Source organism: Bos taurus, chromosome 1 (genome assembly GCF_002263795.3).
Source record: "Bos taurus isolate L1 Dominette 01449 registration number 42190680 breed Hereford chromosome 1, ARS-UCD2.0, whole genome shotgun sequence".
NCBI lineage: Eukaryota > Metazoa > Chordata > Mammalia > Artiodactyla > Bovidae > Bos > Bos taurus.
In genome coordinates this window covers 53,349,837-53,368,997 of record NC_037328.1, presented here as the reverse complement: position 1 = coordinate 53,368,997, position 19,161 = coordinate 53,349,837, and the positions used below count along the sequence as shown (strand labels likewise).

Sequence of the window (19,161 nt, the reverse complement as noted above, 5' to 3'; positions counted from 1 at the left end):
AATTATTTGCTAAACTAGAAAAGACAGAGCAGTTTTAATACTGATTCAGTCATTTGGTCATTTATTCACATCTCTATTTGTAGAATCTCTGCATATGATCCCATAAAAAATGTACTCAGCGCTTAATAAAACAGTTACAAAAGAACTTAAGGTCTTTAGTGTTTCAAAGTGAAACATTAAAATAATAATCTTTATGTCTAAAACTGACAAATATTACTAGCAAAAATAAGGGCTCTTCTAATGACTATGGGAATATAATTCTTCCTATTTTTTTTTTCTAATTGGAGCACAAATCTTCCTAATTTTTAAAACAGGAAATAAGTGACTTTTTGACCACACATACAGTCTCTTTTGGGGAAGGATCATCTTGATTATAAGCAATATAGGTATAGAAGTAAAGGTCAGTTCTAATAAATGTTTCAGTTACTATTGTTAGAATAGGCACAATAGCCCCAATCTCCCTGAGGGAAAAAAAGTACTACATGGCCTCATTTTAAAACATCCTCTAGCACAACACACTAAACAATAATTAGCATTATGTGAAATTATTTAAACTGGAAATGTTTTCAGTTTGTCACTTATAAATTCTACTTCACCTAATTAATAAGTTAGACTTATTTATGAAACCAAGAAGAGAGTACAAATTTAAGAATACAAAAAAGTAAAAGAGATATCAAGGCTGAAATTGAGAAATCATTAAAAATAAGCAAAAGAAAATGTTAAATTTTTAAGGACCCTTAGAGATCACCTAGTTAACTCCTAGATTTTTACTTTTGTACTTCACCTTATTTAATGAAGAACTGAGGTCAAATTCATATTTTACGTAAGAGGGTAAGATAAAAACCAGAGAGATTAAACTACACTACTACACTAGAAAATGGATTAAAATGTATATATGAAACAAGCAAAACAAAATTTTCTGTTTTATACAAATGGTAGTTATTTCAAGGCTATACGCTTACATTAAGTTTATCTTATCAATATTTTTAGTTTCACAAAATAGTCTCTGGCACAATTACTCTGTATCTTAAAAACATGACAGAAAAGTCATGGAATGGTTTCAGTTTTTAGAGAATTTTTTTAAAAAGCAAGATTTTAACTTTCTAAAATGAAGTCAAAGTATGTGAAAAGATTTATTTGTAATGGACAAATAACACATACTACATACCTCTTTCTTTCCTCTTTCAGTGAGTGCTACTCCATACATAAACAGTAATGTCAGGTAATAACCAATATTAATCTGATGTGCCTAAAAAGATAAAATATACCTTAGTTGATTATTTAGACTATGCTACTTCTCAGTATAGAAAGCTAATTAAATACCCTTGGCCTATTTAATAACTATTAAAAGGAGCTAAATTATCATTTTATTGTCAATCATCTAATAATCATGACAGAATTCATTTTAGATGTATTTAATAATTAGACCCAGAAGAAAGACAGTTAATAATCTCAAAATAAAACATTAGAGTTTGAGCAAAGAAAATAAAAGCAAATGCCATCAATATTTATTATACTAAAACTTTTCAAAAAATTCTAATTCTCCATTTTTCTCATTGTATTTTAGGTGAAGAACACTCTGTTGTTGTTGTTGTTGTTGTTGTTATGTTAATGGCTCAGTTGTGTCCAGCTTTTTGCAACCCCTGGATTGTAGCCCACCAGGCTCCTCTGTCCATGGATTCTCCAGGCAAGAATACTAGAATGAGTTGCCATTTCCTTCTCTAAGGGATCTTCCTGACCCAGGGATTGAACCCATTCCTCCTGCATTACAGGCAGGTTTTCTACCATCTGAGCCACCAGGGAAGCCTCTAGAAACACTTTAGATAATAACAAATACCCAAGTATCTACCATCCAGCTTAAAAAGCACAAGGATCTCTTAACAAAGTCTTTTACTGTTCATGGGTGCTTTTGTTATAATACTGGAGTGGGGTGCCATTGCCTTCTCCGTTATGAACCAAACTTTGTCATAAACAAAGTTTATCACTTATTTAATGAAAAATTGAAACACAAATATTTCCTTCATGTCCTCCTTCAGAGGACCTTCCCGACCCAGAGCTCAAACCTGCATCTTTTGTCTCCACCATTGGCAGGCAGGTTCTTTACCACTAGTGCCATCTGGAAAGCCCTTATTTAAAAACAGCCTATGCCAAATTAGAGATGGAGAATATAGATTGGGCATTAGGAAGAGTGAGGATGGTAAAAGGTATATGTGACTGTAAAGGGGCAGCAAAAGATTTTCATGGTGATGATACAGTTCTTTTATCATGATTGCAGCAGTGGTTATAAACATATACACTTGTGACAAAATGGCAGAAACCAATACACACCTGTACATAAAAAACCTTATCATATCTGGCCTGAGAATGCTATCCTTTGAAACACCTGCTTTCAAGTCTGACCCTTGGCTGGTGTCTGGAAATCTGGATTTCAAGAGTGTTACCATTGTTCTCCAACAGGGGTGGCTCACTGTACTTAGACTGTTTGTGCCAAAGAAGCAACTTATGCTGAACATCAGGAAGTTTCTTCTGTGAGTCCAGAATTTTGTTACATTTTAGACAGAGGATCGCAGAAGGCAATGGTACCCCACTCCAATACTCTTGCCTGGAAAATCCCATGGACGGAGGAGCCTGGTAGGCTGCAATCCATGGGGTCGCTAGAGTTGGACACAACTGAGCGACTTCACCTTCACTTTTCACTTTCATGCATTGGAGAAGGTAATGGCAACCCACTCCAGTGTTCTTGCCTGGAGAATCCCAGGGACAAGGGAGCCTGGTGGGCTGCTGTCTATGGGATCGCACACAGTCGGACATGACTGAAGCAACTTAGCAGCAGCAGCAGTGTATATCATCTCTTAGAACCTATCCTGAAAGTCCTAAAAAAAAGATCATTTTTCCATCTCTGTGTACACCATTATAATATGGGAGTGGTGTCTTCGGCTACTTTGTTTGATGTCTGGGTAGTCCTTGCTTGAAGATAACTCTAATCCATCTTCTACACGTATGCAAAACTTAGCTTACTTTACTGACCCAATTATTCAAAGAACTGCCTTTTCCTTTTATGTCCTGTTCTATTGGTTCTTATTTTTGAAGCAATGTTTATGTTTCCTCAGATTTTTCTCTATTTCTAAAGTATCATTTGACCTCAAATGTATGTCTTGTCAATTGTATCTCACATGATTACACAGATAATAGAAGTTCCAATTTTTACAAATACAGAAATATCAGTAGAATTATGTATAGAAAGGATAAACAAAAGGTCCTATTGTATAGTAAAAGGAACTGTATTCAACATCCTGAGATAAATCATAATGGAAAAAATATTAAAAAAGTATATATAACCAAATCATTTTGCTGTACAACAGAAATTAACACACTTCAATTAAAGAAATATCAGTAAAAAGAACAGATGTCTATTAATCAGGAGGAAAGGAAGAAGTAGTTTTTGAAGTTCATAACTCATGTCTGACTGGGAAAGCCCATTTATACTAGTTTAAAGTTCTCTATTTAAGATGAACAATTTTATGGTAGGAAAGGAAACTAGAATAGGCTCATTAAAGAGATGAGGTCATGAGAAAGTACAAGACAAATGCAAGAAATCAATTTATATGTATTTCTAGAGGTAAGTAAGGAAAATACAAATTGGCCTACACCTTAAAATAAGCATATACTGGATGCTCTCTCACTGAAAAATGTTGTCAAATCCACTATTTCAAACTTCCAAAAGAAAACACTTACAGTATAATTAGTAGCTTGAATGTTCTTAAGTGCTGCTTCTAGTCGTGTTATTAAGAAACGTAAGGTCAAAGCAGGAACAATTTCCTCCCCATTCTGGCTATTGGCTGCAACTTCTCTCTGTGAAAAATAATTTGGTCAAAAATTTCCTTAAGTTACAACAAATATCAACATTTATTTTTATTAAACAAATAATATATGCTAATCATAGAAAATCTAAAGAATAAAGAGGCCTTAAAAAAATCCACACAACCTAGACAAAACTGTTCTTATATTTGTTTGTTTTTAAGGATTTGACAAATCTTTATAACTACTTCCTCAAAATACTAAATACCAACTTTGCAAAAAAATTGGTAACGTCCACTCCTACTTCAGAGGAAAAGTCATAATCCCACTTCCTGCTGATACCTTCTATTCTCTAACATAGCTAAAAACTTCTTTCCAGCCCTAAAACTCTAGTAAGCAGGAAGGCTGGCTTTAAAAATACCAACACCAGGGCAAATCATCTTATGCTGTCATCTAATTGAAGCCAAGTTAATATATAAATTATGTACCATAGTTTGTTACTTACATGGATGAAATAAAGGAAGACCTATGTCTTATCTCTGTGTCCATTCCCCAATGCCTTGTACCCCAAAGTGCTTGGCTTAAATTACATTCGGAAATTTAATCTATACTTTAACTCAGTTTCCAGTTTCCAATATTCTCCAGTTCTTCTCCTAGGTTAACTACATACTTTACTTCAGTCTCCATAACATTCAATTTTCTCTATCAAAACACATCCCTAGATAAAGTAATACAGCATCATCTTTTTAAATAGTGTCTACACATTGACATTTTCCAAATTTATATTTTGAGCTCAGAACTATCATCTGAATTTCAGACTCATCTAACTCATATACTCAAGAATATCTCTTGAATCTGAGAAGGTATATAAAATATAACACTGAAGCTCTACCTTTGCCAAACAGTTTAGGTAGTTTCAGAGCAATCCTCTCAATCAGAACTTTAAAAAGCTGAATAAAGTACAATTTTTTTTTTAAATTTTGAAAGCAATGGACTACCAAGGCATTAAAATCTATGGGGCCAACATGCAAGAGAGAAGGAAGGCCCAGAGACAAGAGACTGATTTTGCAGCCACTTTTTTTCTTAATGCAACTGCTGTATTCAGTTGTGGCTGAGAGGTTGAAATGCTAGGCAAAGCTTTCAACAAAGTTGTGGAGCTGGGAGGGAAATTGGGAGTGTATGACCTACCAAGGAACAGGGTCCCTGGTAAACACCTTATTCTTTTGGTTAGAATCCTGAAGAAATTTACCCTTAGAGTAAAAGTGTCTGTTTTGGTTCCAATTGGAAGCAGACCCTAACACAAAGATATGAATGCAAGTACTTTATTTGACAGGTGCAGAGAACAATGGTAGTGGAGTGAAGAAGGGAATCAGGGAAGAGAAAGCAGGCTTTAAATTAACAGGTGTGTTATTAAGCTAGTTACCACAGTGGCTCACTAGGGTTAATACAACAGAAACCATTGAAAAATTCAACCTCAGTGTTATTCAACTTAAGGAGAGAGAGAACTGGGATTTTTTATATAGTAATTCCCAAGGCTATTGATGGTGTGCTTTCTGAGGTCAGGGAGAGTACTAATTCCTTGAGATCTCTAAAATTCTGTGAGAATTATAGCTTTCTGCAGTTCCAGGTGGCACAGTGGTAAAGAATATTTTTGCCAATGCACAAGACTCAGGAGATGTGGGTTCAATCCCTGGGTGGGTAGATCCTAGGAAATGGCAACCTGCTCACAGTATTCTTCCTGGAAAATCCCATAGACAGAGAAGACTGCTGGGCTACAGTCCACGGGGTTGCAAAGAGTTGGACACAACTGAGTGACTAAGCATGCATGCATACAGTTTCAGAAAAAAAAAAAAAAAGCCTGAAGCATAGAGATGTAGATACTGAAAATTAGAAACTGTCCAGAGCATACTGAAATGATTCAAGGGACCAAGGAGTATGGGCAGGGCACCAACAGTATCTGCTACAAAGGGTAAGCCACAAACAGACACTTTATAGAACAGAAGTGAAACTTGGAATCATCTCAATCCCTAGCTGAATTAAGTGATCTGTAAGAAAAGCACAAATAATCATTACTAAGAAAGATTCTGCCTTGTTTTTCTAGTTATTCTCAAAAGAAGGTTGCCTGAAACCAACCCAGGCAGCCATTGTAAGTACCAGAATTCTGTATTGACTTATAATAAACATATTTCAGGTGAAACATGGTGATTTGACATTTTTCTTATGACATCCTCATAAAATGATGACTGCAATACCACCAGTTACCATTCATCATTATACAAACTTGTTATAATATTATTGACTATATTCCTTAGGTGTATATTATATCCCCTTGACTTATTTATCTTACAGCTGTAAGTCTGTATCTCTTAATCCCCTTCAGATAAAGTAGATGACTATGGAATTTGTATTGAAGCTTTCATGTTCATTTATTTACGAGTTTGGTTATTTTTGCCTTTTTTCTTAACATTCTTACCAGGCATTTGTTTTATTCTATTTCATTAGATTTGGCTATCTTTATTCTTTTTTTAAACTCTGCTTTTAATTTGCTGTTCTTTCTTTAAACTCTTGAATTTTGTTTAGATGACTGGTATTCAACCTTACTTCTTTTTCTACTATATGCATTTCAAGCTACAAATAATCCTTGCAGCACAGCTTTTATCTAACAACACAAATTATGATACATGTTTTTCATATATTTTAGTTCTAAAATGTATCTAATGTCCAATGTGCTAACTTACTTGACCCCTAGATTAACTAGATTAGCGGTATATATCTTAATTTAGGAACAATGATTTTCTAGTTTGTATATCTGTAACTAATTTCTAAATCAACTGTACAAATGTTAGAGAACATGCTCTGCATGTTTTGATTCTTTGAAATTTGATGAGACTTGCTTTATGAACTAGCACACGGTCAATTTTTGTAAATATTCTATGTGTATTTAAAAAGAATATATTTTTTGTCACTGTTGGGTTCAATGTTACATATATATAAATGAATTAGACCAAATAAATTAGACTACGTTTGCTACAGTTCTACTAGCTTTGTGTTCATGTTCTATCACTTATTAAGACAGCTGTGTTAAAGTCTCCCTCTGGGACTGCTGATCGGTTCATTTCCCCTTTAGTATTACCAATTCCTGTTATCTTATACATAAAATTCCTGAATATATTTGGGTCTACTTCTGGAATTTCTCTTCTATTTTCCAGACTTGTCTGTAGAGTCAAGAGCAAGTAACATAATCTTTTAGTTATTAGAGCTTCACGGTAAGTTTTAACATCAAAGTGGGCAAACTCCCAGCCCTTTGTTTCTACAATGCTTTCATAATTTTCTTGGCTATTCTTCCTTTAATTTCTGATTTGAACTTTAGAATTAGCTTTTAATAAATAGAAAACCCTCTTGTTATTTTTCTTGGAATTTTGTGATATTTGTAAATTTTAATTTCAGGAAAATTGGCATCTCTATCACACTGTGTCTTCCTATATCTATTGCTTCCCATTCAGGTCTTCATACCTTACTTTTTAATAAAGTCTTAGAAATTTTTACATATTGTTTTAATATAGTATTTATTTCTAAACTTAAATGTGAAAAAATAGGTGTTTCATGGTACCTGCTACAATGTAGATTCCCAGACCTACCCCCATAGATTTTCATTCTTTGAGACTAGTATCGGGGTCAGAACAGGTTCATGTAAGTGGCTTAGAAAAAACTTTGAGAAACACCAATTTATTTCTTGTGTACTTCTTAAGTGTTTTCCTGGGTACTTTATCTTTTTTGTTGCCATCAGTAGTACTTTTCTTTCATTCTTACCTTCTAATTAGCTATTGTTTATATAATAAGGCTACTGATTTCTATTTCATATTGTGGTTTCTAGGTGATTTTCAAAAGATGAGAGGGAAAAAGTGGCATTATTCCATCAATTTCAATCCAGAATTCATATTTGTGGTATATTACCTCAGTTAAGGTTATAATTGTACATAAAGTCTTTGGATATTTTTAGAGCTTTTTTGAATTTTTAATCATAATAGTATTAATTTGTTTCATGGAAATAATTAATAATATATTCTTGCACAGAAAAAATAAATGTGGCCTTTTCAGGACACCTATGGTGTTGTCTCCTTCCCCCAATTAACTGTCACAAAGAAGAGTAGATAATCATTTTCTTTAACTTTGGGAAATTTCATTAATTTACAAACTAATGGCTATCTTGTGTCAAAAGCTTCACAAATTATCTAGAAAAACTATAAGATGCAAATCAACAATCTATTCTCTAGAATATTTATCTCATTAAAAATCCAGAAGTCTTATTATTTTCTTTACATTTTATATTTTTAAAAAGCCATCAGCATTTTACAAATTTGGAAAACTGAAAGCAGTTCCCTCTTCCAGAACAGTATGTTGCCCATTATTAGAATTCAACCCTAGACCTTATAAGCTAGTAATAGCTTATAAGCTACTAACCCACATCCTTACTATTACTATTGAAAGCCTAGCATCAATTTTATTTAATTAATAAAAGTCTAAGCTGAAACCAAAGCCCTTCATAAGGTGTAAGATAGTTTCAAGAACTTAGTGTCACTGTTATAGTAAAGAAAGAAGGAAAGAAAGAAGGAAAGAAAGGGAAGGAAGAGGACAGAAAGAGGAAAGGGAGAGAGAGAATGAGAATGGATGGGAGGGAGGGAGGAAGGGTCATTGTAAAGTAATAAGAAATACAAATATTGATCTGTCCCCAGTTCCTGCCAATATTTGGTCTTTGACTCTGGTTCTAGGCACATAGCTCCTAAAACCCATGGAATTTCCTGGATGACAGGGAAGACAGTGTCTTTTGTTCTAAAGTGGTAACTCTTGGTGGACTCCTGGATGGACACTTAGGCACCAGAAAGATCAAGCCATGATTAGAAATTTGGAACTTTTAGCACCATACCCCTAAAGAGGAGAGGGAAGCTGGAAGACAGATTAATAATTAATACATCAACATACCTACATGATGAAGTCCCTGTAAAAATTCTAAGATTATGGGGTTTGAAGAACTTCCCGTTTGTACATGCCAGGAGAATGGTGAACCCGAACTCCAAAAGGAGAGAAGTTCCTGAACTTGAGACCCTTCCTTGCCCTATGTATCTCTTCATGTGATTGTTCAGCTGTATCCTCTATAAATCACATCCTTTATCATGTAATTAACTGGTAAATGTGTTTCCCCTAGTTTTGTGAGCTGTTCTAGCAAACTACTGCACTCAAGAGGGACCATAGCTGAGTATACAAGTGTTCACTGACTGGCCAATGGATAGCCAGCCAGTCATAAGTACTGGGAAAATCGAGGACAGGTGATTGGCATCTGAAGGGGAGCAGTCTTAGACTGGGCTCTTAACTTGTGGGATTGGATGATAACTCTAGGTAGATAGTGTCAGAACTGAAGTGACTTGTAGGACACCCAGAGAATGCTGGAGAATTGACTGGTGTGGGACTAAAGCCACATATTTAGTGTCAGAAGTGGTGTGAGTATGACAGTAGTGTGACAGTAAAGGAACACAGTGTGTCATATATAGAGAGCTATACTTCTGCCCCAAATACCAAATTATTATCTTACCTGCATAGTTTGGAAGGAAAAATCTTCTTGTAAGAACTTCTTGACGTGAGGAACCACACCTTTTGGTAGAGTGTTAATTGCATTTAATAATTTCTTCACTTCTAATAGTAGGTTACCAGGGATAAGATCAGTAGGTGTGTCATTTTCCTGTTTGTCCTAGACAACATTTTTTAAAATTTACACCATTATTCATGATCTTATTTACTCCAATATTAAAACCAGTTGACATATTTTTTTTAAAGTACCTTTCCATGCTATATGTGATCACTTTGACAGACTACAGAAAATCCCCATAAGACATTCTCTCTGTTCTCAAGGAATGTAAAACACAGCCAGAAGTTTAAGATCAAAACTCTAGAAGGTTTAATTTACAGAAGCCCATTATAAACGCATTTATAAGTTATAAACAAAGCATAGATTCAAAGATGGGAATAATTATATCTTTTTTTATTGTGGCAGGATGGGAAACATGAATGATTTTAGGCTTAAATGTGAATTAAGCCTCAAAAAATGATTGCCCTTGAGAAATACACAGCATGTAGTGAATTAGTCCATTTAAAGGCATAAAAAATGCTAAGTTTAAAATATTAAATAGGTTATTCTACAAAATAATATGAAAAGTATCTCCAACAGTGCTTTTTACATTATGTGACTAATGCTTCAGCTACTACATACAGCAATTTGAAAATGAATGCAGTTGTAATACTTTAAATTATAATTAATTAGCACAATATAATCTATACCTAACCTCAATTCAGTCAGAGCTGAATAAATAGTAATAATCTTGGGACTTCAGGAACTGATCCTTGTAGACTTAATAAAGCTGTAATTAATGGTTAACTGATAGCTATATAGTCAAGTCTTGCTGAATTTTCTATTAACATTAATTGTGAGAAACGAGTGGGCAACAGAAATGAATAAATGTCCTGGAACGGATGGATGATGGCCTTCCTTCAAACCTTAACAAGATACCACAGTTCTTACACCCTGCTGAAACTTTGGGATTATGAATATGCAGCCACTGACCTATGTATATAAAAACATTTTTACTGCAGAGGCCATGTAGAGTCACTGAGAAGGCAAAACAGTCACTGGTATGGGGTGACTCTGACTGCCAGGTTTCTAATAGACCTGGAACTACCCAGAAAAAAATAAGGTCTAATGCAGGACTCCTCCTCCTCCTCCTCTCCCCTTCTGGGTTTGAGTCTTAAATTGAGATTCCTTCACCACCTACAACACCAAACAAATACATCTTGCATTTTATGGTACACTTCATTATATTTACATGCAAAAATGTAGGAAATGTTAACAGTTTGCTAAATCTCAGTAAGGACTATATGTGTTCACTGTATTCTTACAATTTTATTGGTAGGTCTGAAATATTTCAAAATGCTAATTAAAAAGAGCTTCTAAAAAATAACCAAACAAACTTTTACAAAGAATGATCATTGTCAACAGTGCATGTATTTCAAAGTAAAGATCAATTCTGCAGTCAAAAGTCATTGCAGAATCATCTAAGACTAATTATCAAATTGGTACACAAGTAAGATCATGGCATGAATAAAATGTTTTCAACAGGAAATACTATAAGCTTCATGTTTGTTAAATAATCTTATTATAAACACAATTTAATTTTTAAGTTGTCAAAATAGTTGGTACTCAATCTATTTTTGCAAAATAGATTTAGCATCTAAGCCAAAGTCAACTTAAACTTTCTACCTCCTTTGCCCATGTGTTCTGAAATCTATATCTAGAAATGGCTTTTCTGGATCCAGTCCCCCTAGACCAAGTGTACATCCCTATGTATATTTGCACATGTTGTATCTTCTCTGCAACATTATTTTAATAACCTTATGCAGGTGAATACTATAGTTATGTTATGTTTATATATTTTTCTAAGTTACTAGACAACTTTTATAAACTTTATTAACAAGTGGACATCATTCATTGTATAAAACTATGTCGAAAGTAAAAACTGCATTAAAAAGAATCTATCAAACAAATATCTCTCATCAAGGCTTCACTAAATATAAATACATATGGCATTCACAAACGTATCTTTTAATCTACTAGTTGCTGGTAACAAGCACTTTGTATTAGTGTATAATTAAGTTATTCATTTAGAACTGGAGGTTCTGATAGTAAAAATAAAAACAGGAAAAAGAATTAACTTCCGAAACACATCAACGAAATTTCTTACTAAATAAAATTCTTTGTGTATGTTTTCTTGCTATGTGTATAGTGTTCATCTTGTTTGAATTTTGCTTAAAAGGATAAATAAGAGATATCTTAAAACTGATTATTGTGATGTTTCTGGGCAAGTCAATTCACTTATCTACTAATTTTAACTTACAGTGAGGATGGATGTTTATAATAACTTTGAGACACAAATATCAATTATGAAAAAAAGATTTAGTGATGACCACATAGGTAGGAAAACTTTTAGCAGATAATTAAACTGATTAGATTTAGTATTCTATTCTTACACAACATTAGTTAACTAAATTTTCTCTTACCAGTTGATCAGTTGATTTGTCTATCTTTTTCTTGGTTTCCTCTGTAGCCTGCTCTTCCAGAGGAAGATGCCTATTTTAAATGAAAAAGAAAGGTATATTCAGAGCATCTCTTTAGAAAGAACACAATTAAAAATTTTTGATGAATTTTTGCCTGTATTAGTAAAGACTCTAACATATGAATTTTTGCCTGAAAGTTTCAAAAGTGTAAACAATACGTACCAAAGCCTGGTAATAGTGGTACATGCTATCTCTCTTTAAGGACTCACAACAAAGAAAAGAAATTATTCCAAGTCCTTACTGGATGGTGGCAGAGAGAACAGAAAACTGATGTAAAAAAATTTTCATCTTTAACAAACACACAATAGATCAAAATAATGGGAAAAATTAACTTTATAGCACTGTTTCAGTGTAAAGGAAAAAAAAGATTGATATTTTGTTTTGTGTGTGCAGGTGTGTGTATGTTTATAAAAATAATTAAGGTTTGGGAAGTGTCTATCTTACATAGTTTTTTTTTCCAGCTTCTTAGCATCAAGATTATCTGGTTTTCCAAAGTGGCTTTTGTAACTGAAATAGAACAGTATCATATTTAGAAATTATTTAACTATTTCTGTAGAAAGGAATAACAAGTTTTGCTTTTGACATGTACTTGAAATGTGAACATATGCAGTATTGTTTATTGAACCAAAAATTTATTTATAAAATTGCTTTTGCCTGCATACAGAACCATGACACAAGATCTGAGAACCATAACATAGGGTCATATATGATTTATATAATCTGCTTAATTCTATATTCTAGCAGAGAGAAAACTGAGGGAGAAACCTCAACTGATTTATTCAGAATTGTACTTTGTACAATTGATTTATTCAGAATTGTACTTTGTAAATATCCTATTTCACTTTACATTTATATACTCATTTGACTGACAATCATTTATCATCCACTATGTGCTAACTGATTTTGTCAGGGAAAACTGGGACAGATAAACAGTATAGAACTGTCTACACAGTGAACATTACAACAAAAGCTGATTTATACACACAAACAATATTTCACAACAGGAGTCAGTGCCCTTTAAAATGTCATGGTAAAAAGAAACCTGTTAACCATTTTTTCCTGCACTTCTAAGCCCCATTCCAAAGGGAACACAAGGCATTTGTGTTATCAAGGAATGAAAAATACTAAGCAGTCTTCCGAAGCCTGTTAAGGTTTGAGAGAGTACAAAATGTTCTTGAAAGGTATATTATACCTGTTGACTCCACTTCAGGATCATTTATTCCTTAACCCAGTAGTTCTCAGTCCCAGATTTTAATGCATATTAAAATTATCTGTGAAGCTCTGGAAACATCCAGATGTCCAAACCCTACTTCAGAACTTCTTAAACAAAAGTGTGGAACATGAGCTTCGATATGTTCCATCGGTTCCATAACAAATTTTGATGTGAAAATTTGACTAATCTGCACTTGCTCCACAACATTAAAAGTGCTCTAATAAAAGTTGCTAATGAAATTCTATTTGCTACTCCAGTAGCTTTGTCTTGGGTCCTCATTTAGTGACCCTTTCTGTATTATTTAACATAATACATCATATATTCCAACCCTCCTTGAAAACCTCTACATCCTTTGCTGCTATTGTTTCTTCTCCTAGCCCCTCAGCTGTCCACTTATCAGTTTGTACCACTGGCTAGCCCTCTTCCTTTCATTTACTTTAATATTATTTTAATAATATTTACATAGAACTGCATATGTTAACACTATCAAACCATGCTCCCCATGTCTTAGATCAGGACGGTACCCCAGTGGTCATATATGGCATCTACTTTATTCTATTGATGGGTAAATTAATGCCCAGAGAAGTCATACACTAGAAAGCAGCAAAGCTAAAACAAAGTGCAAGACTAGTATTTTTTTTTTTTTTTTTTTGCTCTTCTGCTACTTCTACCATCTGTGTACTTTACTCTGCTGCTAGGAAAAGCTGAAATTTTGCTATAATAATAAACCTGAAATATACATATATAGCATATAGTAATGTTCCATATTTAGCCCTCTTTCTTCTTACTACATTTTCTATTTAAATCAATCTCATTAATGCCCATGAATAAACACCCTCAAATAGGAATCAGGTTCTTCTTATTCACTATTTTTACCTTCAAGTCTCCAGCTCAACATCTTATATAAAGTAGGTACTCAAATATTTATTGAATGTATGAATATACAAACAAATAAGTAAGCAAACTTCCATGAATTCAAATAATAACCCATTCCAATGATTCACAAATCTGTATCTGCAACCTTAATTGTTCTTTGATGTTACAGCTACATATTTCCATCCACCTATTTGACAATCTCCATAAGACTATCTTAGCAACACCTCAATCTGTTCATAGCTAAAGTTGAACTCATTATCTGTCCTCACTTACTTTCTCAACACACATTAAAACTGTTCTCCTTTTGTGATCTCCATGTTACTTAACAGTACATATTTCCTTGTGATCATTACAAACCTTCAACCTATCTTTACTTCTCCTCTGCCCCTTTTCTCATAACTCTGAACAAAATAAAGCTAACTCATCAGGAGTCAAACTCCTCCCCAATAATTTATCTTAAATACTTTTTTCTTGCTGTTTCCTCAGCTAAACAACCTCCCATGTGCCCTGCTTCTACATTCATCAAAAGCTATCTTTATCCTTTAAAGCTCAGTCCAAATGTCACCTTGTAAAAACCCACTGAACCCCCCCATCAATTAGTGTTTCATTCTATATACAGGCACAGCATTTCTACTATAATACTTACGCATGCATTTTGCCTAAATATAAAACAACTTTTTATATATCTTCTGACTATATTATAATTCTAAGTTGTTGTTCAATTGCTAAGTCATGTCCAACTCTTTGCAACCCCGTGGACTGTAGCACACCAGGCTCCTCTGTCCTTCACTATCTCCAGGAGATTGCTCAAATTCATGTCCATTCAGTCAGTGATGCTATCTAAGTACAGATATTTTATTTTAGTCTTATTCCCTAAGTGTCAAGGAGGTAATTAAATATTTGCAAAAACAACACATTGCTTATTATATGAGATAGGGCAAGGTGAGAAGGAGACCTCCAATACTAACCAGCTCTTTGCTATTTTATGGGAAAGGTCTAAGCAGGATGAACTTTCCCTAATTGGAGGGGAGAGATTGACATTTAGCCTAGGCCCAGTTGAACCACTTAGTAGTCTTCTGTGTTATACTAAGGATACTTTATATAAAATGGAAAAAATAATAGCATTCCCTCTTAGAGTTGTTATGAGGTTTATATGGGTTAAAGTTTGTAAAAGCATTCAAAACAATGTGTGGCAGAAAGTAAGTCTATTTAGTGTTTCTTTCTCAGTCGTGTCCAACTCTTTGCGACCCCATGGACTATACCCAGCAAGACTCCTCTGGTCATGGAATTCTCCAGGCAAGAATACTGGAGTGGGTATCCATTCCCTTCTCCAGGGGATCTTTCTGACCCAGGGATCAAACACAGGTCTCCCACATTGCAGGCAGATTCTTTACCATCTGAGCCACCAAGGAAGTCCCAAATCTATTTAAATCCTTGTTAAATGATAAACAAAACATTACTTTGTTGTGAATGCCCCCAGTGTGGCAAGCTATGGCACATCAACTCTTAGCTATTGAGTCAGGGTCTAAGTCCTTAGAGAAATTTTTTAAAATTAGATTTTACCCAGTTTACATCCTCTACTAAAAAACTGTTAAGTTGTCTTGAAATATAAGGGTATCTCATTCACACTAGCTTCTCAAAATTTTCTGAGAAAGGCAAATGTTGTGTTTTTAGAATGTAACACCTACAGTCAGTTTTTGTCAGCCCATCCCTTACCTCACAAAAAATTCTTCTGGTAGAGAATCCATGCTGCATAATATTCTTATGCAAATCTTATTCCAAGGCTTGAAGACTGACTTTTACGACTGCTGTTTAAAGCTGTAAGGAAAGTAATGTTTTTAGTAGGAGGGTAGGAGGATTTCATTCTTTTTCCCCACTACTTAAATAATATATAATCATTAAAGAAAATTTTGAAACTGCTATAAAAGAAAGTGAAATTACATAGTTTCATCATCTAAACATAAATAATATAAATCATTGCCTATGTTTTAATATACAAGCATATGTATATTTTACCAATTTATAATCATATTGAATATGGAATACACCACAGTAGCTTCTTCACTGAATTATATCAAAAGCACTTTTCATGTTATTTTATACTCCTAGTAAACATTCTCAATGGCTACATAACAATTGATTGACTGCGGTTTCCTTAGCCACTTCCTGATAGTCGAACATTTAGTGTTTCCCATTTTTTCAATAAATAATTAGTACTGTGATAAACTCCATTGCCTGTAATGGGATTAATTCCTTACTATAAATCCTCAGAAATAGATTTCCTAGGTCAAAGACACAAATATTTTAAGCTTCTAGGTGCATATTGCTAAATGGCTTCCCAAATGGTTTGTAATAATTTATTTCCCAGTTATAAGAAGTACCTCTTTAACACAATCTTTTTTTTTTTAATTGAAGGATAACTGCTTTACAGAATCATGTTGGTTTCTCCCAAGCCTCAACATTTCTTAGTCTAAAAATAATATTTTGGAGAAGGAAATGGCAACCCACTCCAGTATTCTTGCCTGAAAAATCCCATGGATGGAGGAGCCTGGAAAGCTACAGTCCATGGGGTCGCAAAGAGTCAGACACGACTGAGCGATCTCAAAGAAAGACAGAAAAAATAACATTTAGCTACTTTTCTTCAAAATTGTATGAATCTCCATTAATAGGAGACAAGAGACGTGAAGAACTCTTGCATATTCTCTGATTCAAATATCACTGGATGTTGTGGGTGTTTCCTGAAAGAATAAAAAAAAAAAAAACTGTGGCAAAATAAATGAAAACTAAAGGGGAATAAAGTATCATTAGCGTATCTACCGGAGAAGGCAATGGCACCCCACTCCAGTACTCTTGCCTGGAAAATCCCATGGATGGAGGAGCCTGGTGGGCTGCAGTCCATGGGGTCGCTGAGGGTCAGACACAACTGAGCAACTTCACTTTTACTTTTCACTTTCATGCACTGGTGAAGGAAATGGCAACCCACTCCAGTGTTCTTGCCTGGAGAATCCCAGGGACAGAGGAGCCTGGTGGGCTGCCGTCTATGGGGTCGCACAGAGTCGGACACGACTGTGTGACTTAGCAGCAGCAGTAGCAGCGTATCTACATCTTTTATTACTCTCTAATTTAACTATCCCAAAGCCAATTCTTCCAAAGTCAGTCCCATTTGATCTCTTTTACTGAGGGTTCAGGTCTCCAAATTCTATTGCCCTCTGTTACGCTGGCTTCCCTTTCTGGTCCCACTGTACACAAGCTGAGGAAGAATTACAGTAAAAGTATATAAAACTATTGCATGGTTCAGTTCAATTCAGTCACTCAGTCATGTCCAACTCTTTGCGACTGCATGGACTGCAGCACACCAGGCCTCCCTGTCCATTACCAATTCCCAGAGATTACTCAAATTCATGTCCACTGATTCCGTGATGCCATCCAATCACCTCATCCTCTGTCGTCCCCTTCTCCTCTCACCTTCAATCTTTCCCAGCATCAGGGTCTTTTCAAATGAGTCAGCTCTTCACATCAGAGCATCAGATGGTAAAGTGTCTGCCTACAACGCAGGAGACCTGAGTTCGATCCCTGGGTGGGGAAGATCCTCTGGAGAAGGAAATGGCAACCCACTCCAGTACTCTTGCCTGGAAAATCCCATGAGAGGAGCCTGGTAGGCTACAGTCCATGGGGTCTTACAAAGTCGGACACAACTGAGAGACTTTACTTCCTGTTGGCTCACCTGGTAAAGAATCTGCCTGCAATTCGGGAGACCCAGGTTCAATCCCTGCATTGGGAAGATCCCCTGGAGAAGGGAATGGCAACCCACTCCAGTATTCTTGTCTGGAGAATCCCATGGACAAAGGAGACTGGCAAGCTACAGTCCATGGGGCTGCAAAGAGTCAGACACGACTGAGCCAGTAACACATACCAGTTCTAAGTTACACAAAAAGGCTTGAGAAACAAGGATAATTCTCTAACAATTCAATGCTAGCTGATATTTCTTAATCAGAGTACAAATGCAAAGATTTACAGACTTCCACTAAACTCCATCATTTACAATGGAGCTTTCTAACACCCATTTCCTGCCCATACCTAATAAAACACTTCTTGCTGTCAGTATTTACATAACTCGCCTATACAATACAGTTCTCCTAGGTATATTATTTTCTACTTTTAGTTTTATTTCAAAAACTCAGTATACAAAGTCATATGTCTATTAAAATTTGTGTTCTCTATTCAAATACAAAGATACAAACTAAAGCCAATAATGAAGCAGAGAAAGGTTGGATAAAACTTGCTATTCTTTCACACAAACTCAGATCTGCTTTATCTCTTAATAAAGCTGTACAGAAAAGGACATGGCTTTGAAAATTGTAGGACTGTGATCAAACTGTTTTTATGGTTTCTTTAGCCTCCCTGTTATTTTAATTAAAAAAAAAAACAAAACCTGACATTTCATAGCCAGAGCATACAAAGTATGCCTCTCCTAGAAAAAATAATCCTCTCATTTTCTGAATTTAAAAACTCAGGCCTGGATATTCCCCTTTCTGATAAGCTCTCCTTCAGTTAGTAGCTGTTTGCATAGATCATAGTGAGGCTGAAAAGGAGGAAAACCCTCTGGCAATAAGGCAGAGAGAATGGAAGGCCTCTACTAAGCTATTCAGTGTACAGTTTGAAAAAGAAAAGATTATAAAATTAATCAATAAATTAAAATGTATTTGGATCCTAAATTAAGAGTTTAAAAAGGCTAATGGCTTTCTTTTTCAGCCTGCTTTAAAATACAACCTGATATCAATCTCTGTGGTGAAAGGTTTTCCAGGAGACAGGATGATTCAGTTAAGTTCACTTGCTCAGTCGTGTCTGACTCTTTGCGGACCCCATGGACTGCAGCACGCCAGGCTTCCCTGTCCCTTCACCAACTCCCGGAGCCTACTCAAACTCATGTCCACCACATCGGTGATGCCATCCAATCATCTCATCCTCTGTCATCCCCTTCTCCTCCTGCCTTCAATCTTTCCCAGCATCAGGGGCTTTTCCAATGAATCGGTTCTTCACATCAGGTGGCCAAAGTATTGGAGTTTCAGCTTCAGCATCAAACTTCCAGTGAATACTCAGGACTGATTTTCTTT

General features: G+C 35.0%; 1 protein-coding gene across 12 annotated transcripts in view; it reads right to left on the bottom strand.

Moving 5' to 3' along the window:
• DZIP3 (DAZ interacting zinc finger protein 3) overlaps positions 1–19,161 on the bottom strand; it is a 129,841-nt gene that overhangs the window by 99,677 nt on the left and 11,003 nt on the right. For 6 of the 12 annotated variants that reach the window (XM_059885564.1, XM_059885585.1, XM_059885597.1 and 3 more), the window contains exons 2-7: positions 15,764–15,865; positions 12,403–12,465; positions 11,902–11,971; positions 9,386–9,541; positions 3,736–3,852; positions 1,169–1,249 (exon numbers count right to left, since the gene is read on the bottom strand). In XM_059885564.1, the coding sequence (XP_059741547.1) occupies positions 1,169–1,249; positions 3,736–3,852; positions 9,386–9,541; positions 11,902–11,971; positions 12,403–12,465; positions 15,764–15,795 (519 nt within the window). In that variant the 5' untranslated portion in view covers positions 15,796–15,865. Of the gene's footprint in view, positions 1–1,168; positions 1,250–3,735; positions 3,853–9,385; positions 9,542–11,901; positions 11,972–12,402; positions 12,466–15,763; positions 15,866–16,569; positions 16,648–17,512; positions 17,751–17,771; positions 17,922–19,161 lie in introns of those variants that run through there. The other 6 variants (NM_001076092.2, XM_059885566.1, XM_005201337.5 and 3 more) reach the window with 4 other exon arrangements.